At 43.8% G+C, this 15,680-nt stretch overlaps 1 protein-coding gene across 2 annotated transcripts in view; it reads right to left on the reverse strand.

The window, feature by feature from the left end:
• FGF13 (fibroblast growth factor 13) overlaps positions 1-15,680 on the reverse strand; it is a 497,959-nt gene that overhangs the window by 461,348 nt on the left and 20,931 nt on the right. For both annotated transcript variants that reach the window (XM_054579559.1, XM_054579560.1), the window contains exon 2: positions 14,965-15,178. In XM_054579559.1, the coding sequence (XP_054435534.1) occupies positions 14,965-15,013 (49 nt within the window). In that variant the 5' untranslated portion in view covers positions 15,014-15,178. The remainder of the gene's footprint in view (positions 1-14,964; positions 15,179-15,680) is intronic.

A 15,680-nucleotide genomic window follows, 5' to 3' on the forward strand; every position in this document is an offset into this window, starting at 1 on the left:
CAGTACCGCCCTGGGACATTGGGGTTCCAGGCTCTGTGGCCTCGGACTCTGGGACTTATACCAGCCTGCCCTCTCAGGCCTTCAGCCTCTGGCTGGGAATTATATCACCAGCTACTGTGGTTCTCAGACCTTCATACTTGCACTGAATTACACCATCAGCTTTCCTGGTTCTCCTGCTTGCAGATGACAAGATGAAACCGAGATGGGACTTCCCAGTTTCAACAGCCATGTGATCTAATTATTATAATAAATCTCCTCTTATGTATCTATATCTATCTATATATACATAGATAAGTATGGGCTGTTTCACTGGAGAACTCTGACTAATAATACAACCTGCAATAAAATAGTATTCAGCCCTTAAAAGGAAGGCAGTTCTTATGCATGCTACAATATGGATGAACCTTGAGGATGTTAAGTGAAATAATCCAGTCACAAAGACAATAAATGTCATATGATTCCACTTACGTGAGGTATCCAAAGTAATAAAACTCACAGAAACAGAAAGTAGAATAATGGTTGCCATGGGGCTGGGGGTAAGGAGGAAGGGTAATTGCTGTTTAATGGGTAGGGAGTTTCAATTTTGCAAGATGGAAAATATCACAGAGATTGACTGCACAATAATGTGAATATAGGTAACACTTCTGGAATCACACACTTAAAAATGGTTAAGATGGTAAATTTTATGTTATGCACTTTACCACAATTAGACATAGGATAAATTTTTAAAGGATCACGCTATAATGATACATGGTATATAACATGATGCTACATGGTCCATAAAATGATATTGTTATGAACCTCTACTCCAAGAAAAAGTAGTTATGGTATACAAAGTCCCCAAATGTTTAACTTGTGTAAATGTATTCTTCTTTCAGTGAAAGTTTCCTCATCTAATACATAAATAGGAAAAACAGCAATGCTTTAGTTCTTTCAGTCATGGGCAAATATGGTGGTACGAGAGGAGATGAACACACTTTTTAAAAATGTTCTTGCCTTTGTGGGGGAAAACAATACAAGCAATCTTATTTAGGTCACAGCAGTTACTGTAAACATCCCGAGGAAAGCATATTAATAACAGCCACCCACAAAGGACCTGGTTTTAACTATGGAATGTCATGGAGTCAGTGGAAGGAAGGCAGGGGGAAAATTTGCCAGGATTTTTAGAAATTAGGATGTTAGCATCTTTTTGTAGTTCAATTTAGATTTAGAAAAAGCAAGTAGAGACAATATTTTAAATTAGGAATTTGGACAAATGGTGTCTGAAGGGCTTTCTGGTCCTAATTCAGAATGATTGATCACTTATTTGATAAAAAAGGATAAAAATCAGAGAAACAACCAAAATACTTACATTGATCCTTGATTCTACCGTCAGTAGAGTAAAAGAGGCCCCTGCCTGAGTCTATCAGTGTGGTCACGTGGAAATGCACTGGGCTAGGCCCCTGCCACTAGCTTTGTCTAAGACCTTGGGCACCTCACTGCCTCTCTGTGCACCTGATTCCCTCGTTTTTGCAATGGCAAGGTTGGAACACATGGCTATTATGGTCCCTTCCAGCCATTACCACTTCTGATTAAGAACCTGGGAGGCATGGTCGTGATGGTTGCAGAACAGTATGAGTATATGTAACACCACAGAACTGTACACTTAAAATCATTACAATGGTAAATACTGTTACACGTTTTACCATAACAAAAATAAAGACAACTTTAAAGTTTTTAAAAAGAAACGGGGAAGCACAAATAGCCACTCTGAGCAATGACTTATACTGTATTTTGCCATATATAATGTGCACTTTTTTGCCTGAATTTTTGAGGGAAAATATAAAAAAAACTACATGTGTAGAATGATTACATACCACGGGTATAATAATCCCGTGTATAATGTGCACAAAAACGTGGGTGCACATTATACACAGCGAAACACAGGGTAACTAGATTTTGCATGAAACCTAAATACTTCCACAAGAAGCCTCTAGGCTTGGCTTCTATTTCTTCATTTTTAATCAAGTAATTCTTGATCCCCAAAGAAACATTCAGATACACTAGAGACGATGTTATTAAAAGAAAAACTTTTCATAAAACAATAACTCCTTCAATATTGTAACCACCCCCCATTCACCATTTCAGTCCCATCTGTACATATGGGGCTTTCATAAACCGAGTCTCACCTGTACACAGCATGGTCAAGAGAGATGCAGCCTGGCCCAAATCCCACTCTCACTGGAGCAACTACTCTCATTTCCTCCTGCCATAGAAACTAAGCAACTCAACTTCTGGCTCAAGGGCAGAGGAACAAGTTTATGACCTTCTACCAGGTTTTCCAGATCCTAAGAAGATGGCTCTCCACTAAAAATCAGTGCAAGATTTTTCAAGGTATTTGGTTTTGTCACTTGTCTGGAGACAATGGCCTTAGAAAAGAGGATGAACTGTCTTACTTCCCTTTCCTCCCCTTCTGTGCATGCTGCCCTTTAAAGACATGCTTTTTGTTCCATCAATTCAAAGGTTGCTTTTATGTCCAGTGGGGTGGAGGGAGAAAGCTGTGTGTTTTTTCAATGGCAAAACCTGTCAAAGTCCCAAAGGCTCTTATGGTACAAATCAGGTCATTCTATACAGCCTGAACCCCCAATTACACCAGGGAAATAACAAAAAAGAAACTTTTATAACTCAAAGTAACTAGCAGTAATAGGTCAATGCACTTGATTGGTCATGAACCAATTACAGGGATACTGCTTGGCGCCTGAAGGATGAAAAGAGATAGGGGTACACCTAGGCCTGGTCCAAACCTCACATTGCTATCCAGATATAGGCAGGAAAGTGGTGCCCAAGAAAAGGAATTCCCTTGTCCACCTGCTCTGAACCAGCCAAGGGAGATCACAGAAGTTCCACTTCTACCCTTTATCCTACCACATTAAGATCCATTGAGGTACAAAGCCACCAGAAGGGTTAAAGTATTTGAGCGTTGACCTCTGCCATGCTAATAGCTATGCTGGGATTGCCAGCTCTGGATGGCAACCCCAAAGCTCCCTCCAAGCTCTGCCCTCACTGGCTTCGAAATTCCCTTCTTCTCCATTTTCTTTTTACTGTTTTATTTATTTATTTTTAGATAGAGGGAAAGGGAGGGGAGAGGAGGGAGAAAGAGAAGGAAAGAAATATCAACGTGTGGTTGCCAATCATGTGCCCTCTCCTGGGGACCTGGCCTGCAACCCAGGCATGTGCCCCGACTGGGAATCGAACCTGCAACCCTTTGGTTCACAGGCCGGTACTCAATCCACTGAACCACACCAGCCAGGGCTCCATTTTCTTTTAAAGAGAATTCAGCAAGAGGAAGAATGAAGAAAAAACTGGCAATAAGAGAAAAAAAGAGGAGCAAAAAGGAGAAAGGAGGCTTCCAAACAGAATATTTGCATATGGAAGATGAACAGGGCTGAGAGCACTGGAGTTATTCACTTCAGCCTACCAGAAAACTCAGGACCCAAAGCATGCAGTTCATCGACAACAATGCTGGGCATGGACCTCAGGGCTCTACCTCACTTCACATTTTTGGAGATACTGAACAATTTGAGAATGTGTTGAAAGCTACAGAAACCATTCACCAGAAAAATATGCATTGATGCCTAATTTTTAGGGGTACTTTGATGTCTCCAGGACAATATTTCCCCAACTTGCCTGAAGATAAGAATCACCCAGATACTTGTTTACAATTCAGATTAGCAAACTCTCTTTCTAAATTTCTGATTCAGCGGCCAGGGTAAGGGGGCTAACTTCTCCTTTTTAACAAACCCTACGGATGATACTTAACTTCAGGCAAACTTGAGAAACACTGCTCAGGAACAGTAAGGTCCTAAAGAGGCTGAGCATTAGAATCACTTGAGGAGATTTATTTAAAAATGGGTCCACAAGCCTCACACTCAGATATACATAATCAACTTCTTACAGTGAGAGATGTATGTGCTAGGAGGTGATGCTGATGCACAAGCAGGTTCAAGAACTTCAGCTCTAGCGGTCCCTGGGACAAGGATAAACAATACCCTGTGTATCCAGGGTGCCTCCTTGATGATCTGGCCTGAGCAGAGCCTGCATGGCCATGACAGGCATCAGGGCACTAAGTGCTTGACATACAACCAACATGGAGCAGAGTGCTCCGTGCCCTGAAAGTCTGGTCCCTCTAAGTAAACTTGCAAAATATCGGCTCAATGAAGGCACGGATGATTGCCTGTTCTGCACACTACTGTATCCTCAGTAATTGGTGCATTACCTGGCCCATAAATATTTATTGAGTAATTAATGCATGAGTTAGTACACCAAAATTCCATTACGCTGGAGTATGACTGTCACACAGACGTATAAATCTGTGTATTTTTTTTCTATGGCCAACAAGCCTCCTAAAAAGAACCTTCTAACTTGAATAATCAGTATGAAAATCACTGCAATTTTAGGAATATTATCAATATCACCATTGACCAAATTCTAAGTATGTTTTCCATGCATTATTTCATTCTTTCTTTAAAATAAGCCTGGGAGATAAATATAACTATCTCCATTGTAAAGAGACTTGGAAAGATTATTTGCCCAAAATCACACAGCAAATCGTAAAGGAAATTAGATGTAAATCCAAGTCTCTAAAATCCATGCTTTGAACCATGTGGCCACTTTTACTTGGTAGATGGCCCATTGTAAAGTAGGAACTATACTCCAAATTAAATTAGCAATATTAAATCCAGAGAGAATGTTGGTGCTATTCTAAAGGCTTCTGGTATGGTTTGGAGTTTACTTTTTATTATATCATTAATATCATTCTACATATATAATTTATATATATCTTATATATATATAATCTTGACACACACACACACAGACACACACACATATATATGTATAATATCTTGACTGCAGAGAAAAGAGAAGATACAAATAAAAACCATACATCTTCTATAGCCAACCACCCAGAGAGTCCTTTTGGTTTCAATCCCTTCAGGATTTATTCTAAGCATATTTGTGTGTGTATATATACACACCATGCATTTATTTTTCTATTCACAGATTTATGCATGCATATATGTATCTTTATATACACACACATCTTTATATGTACATTTGTAAAATACAACTGATGTTTATGGAGTTCAATGAGGAGGCTCTGAAGGCCATACAGAAAAACCTTTCACACCCATAGGCACAAAATCATCATCTCTCCTTTGTCACCCTCAACTCTCAAGTCCACTCCGAGTACACACACTAAAAATGATGGTACAGATTATTTAATGACATAGAAAAACATTCTAACATGCTGTTGAGAGAACAGAGCAGGTTTTAGAGTATATGTTGTTATGATTTCCCACATACACTTGAAGAAAATTATCCTTGCATATGAGTGTATCATAAAATTCAGAGCAAAAAAGACAAAAAATCTCAAAAAGTTAACCTGGGAGTAGAACTCTTGGGTGATATTTCCTTCTCTATGTTTTTAGGGTTTTCCCATTGTCCCCAGTAAACATGCTTTATTTTGTAACCTGAGAAAAAATCAATACAATGAAACATAAGCAATATAAAATCACACCAATAAATTCAAAATGGTCCTGACCATTCGGCACAAGATGTATCCTACGTTTTTGAGCTGCTAACACCGAATTAGCATTGACCAGAAGACGGAGGAACCAAAGCTCTTGTGTTGGCCAAGCCCTGACTTCTAGGCTTTGATTGGAACCCGCTTTCCTTGTCTGCTTTTCTGGCGTTGGGCGGGTGGGTCAAATGCATGCAGAGTAAAGAGGGCAGGATGGCCGGGTGGGGGCGGGGGCGCTTCCTGCAGCTGCCACCATCTTAGCGCCACTATCAAGACCTGAAGACGGACCCTTCCCGCCTGCAGCCGACAGCACCGCCGGCTCTGGCCCCGGCTCACTTTGCAGCGCCCCCACGCAAGTGGGTCGGGCCGTGGGCATCCCGGGCAAGTGGCTAAAGCCCTCCGCTCCCCGCCGCCACCTCCTGCGAGGGAGCTTTGTCATGCCCGGCGCTCAGCGGCTCTTCGTCAAGTTTCACCTTTCGTGACACAACTTTTCCGTGTTTCTTTTTTAGGCAGCCGCCACATCACGAGGCTAATGAGCACACTGAGGTTTGTAATAAACCCGCCTGCCAGACCCACGGTGACTGAGGGACGCTGGTTAACCTGACTGACTGGTCAGTGCTGCTGTCCGATTTCCAGCTGGTCGGGAAACAAACGCTCCCTGAAATGAGAGCAGCGAGGAGCGCCTGGCCCTGCTTCCACGGGAATGGCTCTCACATTGTTCCCAGCGCTCTGAAAATCACTCGTGAATCCAACAGCTCTTGGAAGTCTTCTTGTTCAGTAAACCCCCCAAGAGGAGAGGCAAACATAGACAATCAGAGGCAAAATAAGCAGGTAAACTCACAATACTTTCAAAGTCATGGTTGAAAGAAGATTCTGAAAAGTATCTACAGGCATATTCAAGAACTGCACTCAGCCTGCCTTCTTTAGGTTGTTTACTTTTACTTTTAACAGCAAGATAGATATGTAACAACTCAATCTGTTCACTAGCCCACAGTTCAAGAAGAGCAGAAATGCTACCTACATCATTTGAGAACTGGGTTTTACATTTGCTATTAAACTTACCTATCACCATGCAAGAGACACCCCACTGTTAATTACGGCTGTTAAACATAGGTTCTGCAGCTCAGAGAAACGACATGATTTCTAACTTTGAGAATATAATTAATACGGTCGTTCAAAGTGTGTCTTTGTTAACAAGATATATTTTGGGAAATATTATCTAACTGAAGGCAGCATAAATAGTGTAAAATATAAAGTTCACACTCTTTTCCCATTTAAAATGAGTTATATAATGAGTAGTGAAAGGATTCTTCTGTGGAAGAGGGGGGGAGGTTCTTTCGCTGAAGTTAGTACTGCTGTCAAGGGGAAAAAATCCAGAAATCGAGAACTCTCCCATGATCCCTGCATCCCCTAAGGAACCACACTTGGTTAAAGAAAACCACTGACATCTGTTGACAAGAACAGGAAAAGAAAAGGAGAGAGGGAGGCAGAGAGGGATGGAGGGAGGATGAACAGGGTGGGATTGAGACAGACGGAGAAGGGAAATGAGAAATGATTCTGATGAGAGACAGACTCAAAACATATGCCATGTATTGGGAAAAAATAAACAACTGGAAGTTTTACCCAGCAGTGAACTGAGAAGAAATGGAATCTTAAGAACAGGTGAAACAAGCTTCTAGACACAGCTCTGGAAAAAAGTACTATTATTTTCAAACTGACAAGATGCCTAAATCTTAAGAGTCACAGTCATGGCCAGGTGAGAGGCAATGTACATTGGAAAGCAGAAAGTTAATGTCTAAGGCCAAAGAGGAAGGAATGGGCACCCCTAAAGCAGGACTGGGTTTGTTTCATCTCCGCATGAATGCCCAGGCCCTGCACAGTGCCTGCTATGCAAAAGTCACCCAAGAAATGCTGAACAATCTATTCAGCTGCACCAACACCACAGCCCTGGCACACTCACTCATGTAAAGGTACACTCTTCCTAATCAGGTCTCCATGGGCAAACCAGAAGTAATTCGGTCTTTGTGCAAACCTACATTAGAAAAGAACCAATTGTATTGCCTAGGGAGAGTATAACAAAGTGGTCAAGAAATGGATGTGAAGTTAGTGAAACCTGGCTCCAAGTGTCACTCTACATCTTGCTAGGCAAGTGACCTCTGGCTGGCCTCAATCTCTGAGACTCAGTTTTTGCATATGTCAAATGAGAAGAATAACAGTATGTATATCTGTCCTCCAGAGACTATTATGAAGATTTCATGAGATATTTCATGTGAAATACCTGGCATATAGTCAGCCTTCAGAAAAACTATTATTTTTAGGACTGCAACCAAAATTACTCCCCAAACTATCTGGGCGTCAGAAAGCCAACCAGACATTAATTCCTTGGGGTTAAAGCTCTGCCTCTGGTAATCATTAGTTAAAATGTAAATACCCCCAGGCATGTTCACATTAAGCCACAGTGCATCACTGACAAAGACTTGCTCCATCATAGAGCTTTCTGATAGGACAAGAAACTGGAAATGAACATAGCATAGGACCAAGTGAGCTTTGATAAGTGCATGATACATGCGTTATACAATTATTTATTGATTAGTGCAGTGCTAGGCACTGTGCTAGTAATTTGCAACCCACCAGCGATGACCTCATACAAACTACATAATCTCTCTAAACTTCAATTTTCTCATCTGTAAAATCCCTAAATACTAATCACCACTTCATTTGCCTATCATGAGGATTAAATGAGATATATGTAAGAATAACGTGTGCCTAGTAAATAATAAGTGCTCAAAAATTTAGAAGCTACTATAATGAAACTGTAATAACTACGATCACTACTGCTATTGTTCTAAACGAATATAAAATACCCCTGCTTAATGGAATTCCCTACCTGACTACATCATTCAACAAATACTCCTGTCCTGGCTGGTGTGGCTCAGTGGATTGAGTGCCAGCCTGCAAACCCAAGGGTCACCAGTTCAATTTCTAGTCAGGGCACATGCCTGGGTTGCGGGCCAGGTGCCCATCATGGGGCGCACGAGAGGCAACCACACATTTGATGTTTCCCTCTCATTCTCCTTCCCCTCTCTCTAAAAATAAAATAAATAAAATCTTTAAAAACAAACAAACAAATACTCCTTATGGGCTTGCCAAGTATAAGACTCAGTCAAGTGCCCTAATGTGGGACACGTGGGGTCTTCCAAGAAACCAGAGAACAAGACAAGAAGAGGTGACAACCAGGGAATGGCTAGGTGTCAAAAACAAAGAATGTATACTGCATGCTTCCATTTATATTAAATTCAATAACAGGCAAAACTAATATATGACAAACCAAAATAGTAGTTGCTTTTAAAAGGAGAATGACATGAAAGGGACATGAGAAAACTCTCTGGGATAATGAAAATATTGTGTATCTGGATTTTGGTGGTGATTACACGGGTGTAAACTTTTATTAAAAGTGAGATGCATGCTTTAGATTTGGGCATGTTACTATGTATAATCTGCAATTCCAAAAAAGGAAATGAGTTCACAACTACTTTTTAATTTGGCCTCTGACCATTTTTTAATTTTGCCTTTCACCAAAACTTTTTTTTTCCTTCTTCCGAGGCCTTACCAACAGGATCCACAAAGAAGGACAGATGCGTACACCTGAGAATTCCTTTGGGCCAAAATAGTATTTGTCCAGACCAAATCTGAGGTCTCCGCAGAAAGCTGACAGTAGGCAGGACAAACAAGCAACCCCAGCCCAGCCCAGCCCTACGGCACCCCCTAGAATGTCAATCCAAACCTTACACCGGCAGCTGAGCCAGAGTTAAAAAGAATCAGCAAGGATGCCTACTGCCCTCTCCCCTTTGCCAGTGCAGAAGGTCATCAGCTAGTGACACTAACACCATTTCAACTTGAAAATCAATGCTAAAAGTCATTTCAAAGGGCAGAGGCAAGAGCGGGGTATGGGGGCTGCTCTACAGTAATCTCAACATATAGTAATTGTAATCAAGGCTTTGTTTCTCACAAACCCAGATCCTTAATAAAATAGCCCTCCACATTTCCATTGTGCCCCAAGAATCAAGAACTTCTCTCTTTCCTAATAGAAAGCTCCCATTTTCAGGGTTAATGCCCTGGAAAACACCTCTTTACAGGAAAATAAATGGCCATCCACTTCAAGGAGAAATTAGACCTGCCAGCTGGAATGGTGATCATAATGATTACTAACTGTATACTATTTCACTTTCTATGGGAAATTAGTGCATTTACCCAGAAACCCACACCCCCGAGAAATGTTTCCTCAAGATATGGCATTCATCAAAGTGATAAAATGTGACATTTAAGAATGTCAGAGATCTGATTCAACTGAGTTTGTAGAATTGATGTATCACAAATAGGTCAGCTAAATTTTGAGTTAGTAATGACTGACTAAAATGAACCACATTACCCAGGACAATGAGCCTGAAGTCCAGTCCTCAGCATGTGCTGAGAAATCCTGGTGCTGACATGCATTCTGGATAGAGAAATGTAAATCCATGACTGCAGACAATGATTTATGCAGACATTTGTCTTCTCTACTAATTGCTAAAACCATAGTATGTGCCCAATCCTCACATCTCAAAGATCATGTTAAACTTAGCAAGGTAATAGTCATGTAGGATCCCTTCCACCCACTGTACTTTAATTCATGTATTTTTTTCTCTTCTTGAATTATTTAATTTTAGCAATTATTTTCTATTCCTTTCAAATTTCTCAACTCTAAAAATATAAGCCATAATGAAGCAGGCACTAGAAATCCTTTTTTATTGGATGTATTTGAAGAGCTGCAACACATTCTGGTTGTTCTGTTGATTGTAATTCCCAGAATGAGGAGTTGATTTGAACATAAAACAGCACAGCTGCAAAGAGACCTGGAATGTTAACAGTTTCATCTCCCTACTCACTGCCTCACAAATCAGCCCTCCAGCTTACCACTCAAACCCTGATTCCAATTTTCTCCATAGTTCTGATACTGTTCTCAAGGCCATCCTACACTTCCCTGCCCTAGGCATAAGCTTCAACCCGTTCCTTCACCCCACAGCTTACTTTCTGCTTCTCACCCAGGCCCCAGCCCAACGTTCATTCCCACCCCAACCTCACCTATATCTCCAGCTCGAGGACACATTCTAACCCCTTTTGATGATTTGAAGTCTACTAGAAAGAGACTTAGAGGAAGAAGTACTGAGTAACGAAGAGGATACAGTACCCCTAACCCATGTTCCAACTTGCTCTCCATTCTACCTTCAGCCTCTGTCAATAAAGAAGCTACACCCTGCTAAAAATAGTAATGAAGAGTATTTGGGGGCACTGTGCATTCATCTCCTGTGCCAATCCCCGAGAACACACTAACATTTCTGATTCGAGAGCTTCCTGGTCACACCCCTCACCAAGGCTGCAATCACCATCTTCAGCCCAGAAGAAAATACAGGGCTTACAATATTCCATAAGAACACTGGTCCATGATGATTTATTCACAAGGTGAAAGAACAAGTCCCTGCATGAGTAATAAGTAGATTATGATTGCTAGTTTTTAATATGAGGTCGCCAACGTCATGATTTCTTGTGGTTAAAATACCTCTGAACACCTTCATTGCCTGGCCCAAGCCTGAGAATGACACTTGCTGGATGCTATGACAGTAACCCACCAACACCAACATGATCCTTTGGAATGGCATTCAATGTTCAAGAAGTGACATGCTGGCTGCATGACCACAATGCCCTGTCCTTCTTAGGTATGATTAGAGAGGCCATTAGAAAAAGCCAGGAAGTGAGCAGAAAATGAGCTGCGCTCATAAATGCGTGTGGCAACAGCTGTGCAAGTGGCTGGCTTCTTGGACTACGTCTGGAATTGTCCTGCGCTGCCCAGCAGCCAGCCAGCATAAGCCCAGCATGACGCTCGTTCCAGCAGCCCCACTGTGGCTTTGAAACTTGCATAGGTGTGATAGCTTTCTGGCTAAGCACAAAGGAAAAGGTTATAGGAAAAATACACCCAACTCCAAACAGGTAGCTACATACAAACCAAATGATAGTTTTGAAATCGACAATTGTTCAGCAATTTTACTCAATCCAGAAATGATTTCGTTTTATCTGTATCAGGCTACACATTTTCCAAATGCCAGAGGAACACAGTTACAGTAAACCAGAAACAGCCTTAACTGAATGCTTTCCCAACATAGAACTGCTGAAAAGATCTTATATGACAAGGTAGAGAATAGTGAGTCAAAGCTAAGTGAGTACCTGCTTGAGCAAACAAATGTTATGCTTTGTTTTTCCCTGAAATGGAAATAGGTCCTCCTGTTCAGGACCTGAGTGCCCCGAACTATATATACATCTGCCAGTTTCAAAGTGTATGCAAAGCCCGAGTAAATACACAAGAGATGATTTGTTGTACAAGAGGCTAGAGTAACAGTTTCAAAGAGAATCAAGATGCCATCCCCCCTGCCACAGAGGAGAGAGTCTATTTCGGCTGGCTACATAATTGAAAAGGTTATCCAAAAGATCGTTGTCCATCACTAGCCTTAACCTCCAGGAGTTGAAAACATCATTTAAAGAGACAATTGGCAATTTATATGCTCTAAAAGCCATATTTCATTAAGCAGCACAAGATAATTTACTGATTACCTACGGCCTGTGTTTTAAAAACTCTAGAATGCTGTACTCTATGATAATGACTTATGTAGTTATGATAGGCTGTTGGCATGAACCCCAAATGATGGGGTGGGAGGCTGAATTTAAACGAGCAGTAGACTCTTGAAAACAGATTATGAAATTCATTCAAACCGTTACTAAATTATTTGACTTGATTCAATCATTTCTGACACCATTGTTCAAAATCAAACATGTGGATATTCAAATTCTCTATTAAATGTTCAATCCTATACTTACTATGTTGCACAGAGTATGCTCACGAGTCTCCTAGCTTAAAAAAAATTAATGACCTATATATAGGAAATTTATAAATAACCAAACTTCTTCATAAATATGGTCAATGTACTTTACTGATTAAAAATATCAATAAACCTGGTATCTGTCATCTCTAACATAAAAAGCAGTGTTTAAAATTTAGTCACAGGAGACTTTTAACATACCTGAAAGGGAAAATACTAACAACTATTAGGCATTCACTATTTTGAAAATGCTCTACGTTCAACAACCTAACAGATAAGCAGAGATGGGACTCTGCTCTTAGCAGCCATAAGATTCCATCTCCTCAGGAAAGTCAATTCCTTCTTAAAAGTTGTCTTATAAAATTACTTTAATTTATTCTAATTGTAACCATAATTCCAAATGCTAATTACACAATTCCTACAGAGAGGTATTCAGTTTCAGATGTGGTGAGTCAACATAAGAAAATGTTATGACATACACCTAGTAAAATTTTCATTATTGAGCTACAGAAACTTGCTGTAATGTTTCCACATTTAATCACTTCTGGACAATTGCAAATCATATTTCTAAAACAGCAATTCACTTTCTGTGAATGAATTTGATTTCAGGGTTCTCCTAAAGGTAGCCTGAAATAAAGTTTAGGTAACCACCTGATGGAGATTGGAAATCTGGAACCAAAGTTCCAAAAACAAATTTGAAATACAATCAGATTCAGAAGGGGAATCACTTGCCTAGATCAATTTGGTGGTACAATCTTCAATTTCATCTACCTCTCCTGGCCCTCAGTGGGGGGTGGGGGGAACATTTTAAAGACCCTGAAGTCACGTTCTCTAATTATGAATGCCCGATTAAGACGCATTACAATTAGAAAAACTCTGGAAATGTGTAGCAGTTCTACTTTGCAAGTGACTGTTTCAATTAACCTGTGAGCTTCAAATAGCCATCTGGTAATGAGAGGTCTGAGGTGTTGAACTCCAGCCTTGAGTCAGACTGGTAGCAACATTGACCCTTAGGGCCACAGATCTAAACCCCCCACAAACTTCCTGAGCCTTTCGTCAATGCTTTGCCTGGTTGGAAGAGAAGCGGTTCCATTTAGAAGCAAGGATAGAGGCCCTGAGCTGCATACTTTGACAACTTTCCGCGGGGGAGGTCTGGCGCTGCCCTAGAATCTCCCGGGGAAAGAAAGCTCTGAAAGATGGGTAGAGGCGAGAAGGAGGAGAAGAGAAAAAGGAACAGGGAAAGGAGTGGGAGGGAAGGGGGGCCCAGGGCTGAGAGGAATCGGAGCCCCATGAACGAAAGCTGCGCACAGCCCCCCCCCCTGCAGTTCCACTTTTGTAGCGTGGACTCGCGTGGGTCGCTGCGGTTCGGGCGGATCCAGTCCATTCCAGCGCCTGCTCTGTGGCCATTCTGGACACTTGCACCTAAGGCATCTGCCTTTTCCCCCACTGCTCTACCACACCCCCTCTCTGTGCCTCTTTCTGTACCCGGATTTCCAAGGATGCTGTCTCCAGTTTACTGCCAGGGCTAAGCCGGGTCCTCAGCAAGGCAACGGCTAGGACGGGCCAGCGGGGGCCAGAGGGGATGCCTCTTCCTTCTCCTGAGTTCTCCCTAGCTTGAGCCCTGCTCCGCTGCGCCTCCCCAGTCCTCCGTTGGGAGGCCCCAGGCCGAGACGCACACTCTCGGGAACCCGCGGCCAGGCGCCCCGGGCCAGGTGGCTGAACCCCAAAGAGCGCAGAGAGGGGACTCTCCTTTCCTCGGAGGCCCACTCCCGCTGGGCACTAGTGGCAAGGGGACAACAGCCTTTGTTCTCCTGGGGCTTGGCGAGGCTGCGCTGCCTAGGCGCAGCACGGGCGGCGCCGGGGCACCAGGAATGCTCACTTTTGCTCGTGGCATGTGGAAGGTTGCAAGCTCCTGTCTTCTGGGGAAGGGGCTACAGAGTTAGGGAGTAGGGGGCGTGTGGGGGAAAGAAGCGTGGGGGGAGGGGTTTTGCGTCTTGGCCAGGCTCTTTGTTTGCATTGGGGGCGGGGAGAGGGGGTTGTAGGTGGATCGAAGCTTGGGCTCTTACAGTGGGGCAGATTCCTGAGTATGTCACCATGTTGCACCCGCGCAGCACACATATGCACACTCGCACACTCGCACACACATGCACTCGCACGGACAGTCTGCCGGCGGGTAGCAGGCAGCGCTGTACACGGCGCTCCGGGCTGCAGCAGCTTAGGCTGTCCGCAGCGCCGCCTCCGTGCGTCCAGAGGAGGAGTGGAAGAGGCTGGAGGCATTCGCGGGGCGACAGATCCACGAGAAAGGAGGGAAAGTGGTGCAAACACAGAACCCCCCACAGCGCCCCTGGTCCCCCCTTTCTCGTCCGGGGTCGCAGAGGTCATGGGCAGCTTACGCTCCGGGAGGGAGGCCGGGAGCCGCGGAAGGGCGGAGCGCACGCGACGGGGGCGAGGAAAACCAAGGGAAGGGAAGCCGGTGTACTCGGCGGGCAGGCTTACCCTTAGAAGCATCTTTCTCCTCTTTGGGCTTGGTCACCTTTCCACTCATAGATCCCAGCTTGCTTGACAAATTTCGCCCAGGAGACGGAAGTCCTCGCCGAGCGGGCCGGACTTGGGAGAGTGTTTAGGGCGGCAAGTCGCGACCGCGAGCTCCCTTCGGTGTGGCTCGGGGCGGGATCCGCTTTCCCCCCACCGTTGCCGCCGCCGCCGCTGCCTGTGAGAGAGTGGGGAGGAAAGGAGAGAGGTGAAGGAGGAGCCGCTGCTGCTGCCGCCGTCGCCGCCGCCGCCGAGAGCCCCAGCGGCCGGCCGCGGGAGGAGCCGCTCGCCTGGCTCAAGAAGTGGAGAGACAAAGCGGCGCTCCCTCCGCGCCCCTCGCCAGTCGCTCCAAACCGCCCGCCTGCCAGCCTGCCCGCGCACAGCCGCACTCCCAACCCCGGGGCCGCCTAGAGGGGCGGCCGGCACTCCTCTGTTCCGCCGCCGCCTCCCGGGCCGCGCGGGCCGCCCGGGGAGTTGCCTGGGTGGGCTGCCCCGCGCGCCAGCGGGCTGTTGTACCCCCCTTTCCCAAGCCGCAGCGAGCCGCCAACTCAATCAAAATAAAATCCCAGGGACGGTTTTTAAAAAATCAAAACAAAGACGAAAATATTCATTTAAAAATAACGAGCCTCTCCGAAAAGGAAATGTTTGAACATGTGATGAGCAACGTGTTAGCCTGTTAC

The sequence above is a fragment of the Pteronotus mesoamericanus genome, unplaced genomic scaffold, assembly GCF_021234165.1.
Source record: "Pteronotus mesoamericanus isolate MK-2021 breed Mesoamerican mustached bat unplaced genomic scaffold, CSHL_Meso_final contig_55, whole genome shotgun sequence".
Classification (NCBI taxonomy): Eukaryota; Metazoa; Chordata; class Mammalia; order Chiroptera; family Mormoopidae; genus Pteronotus; species Pteronotus mesoamericanus.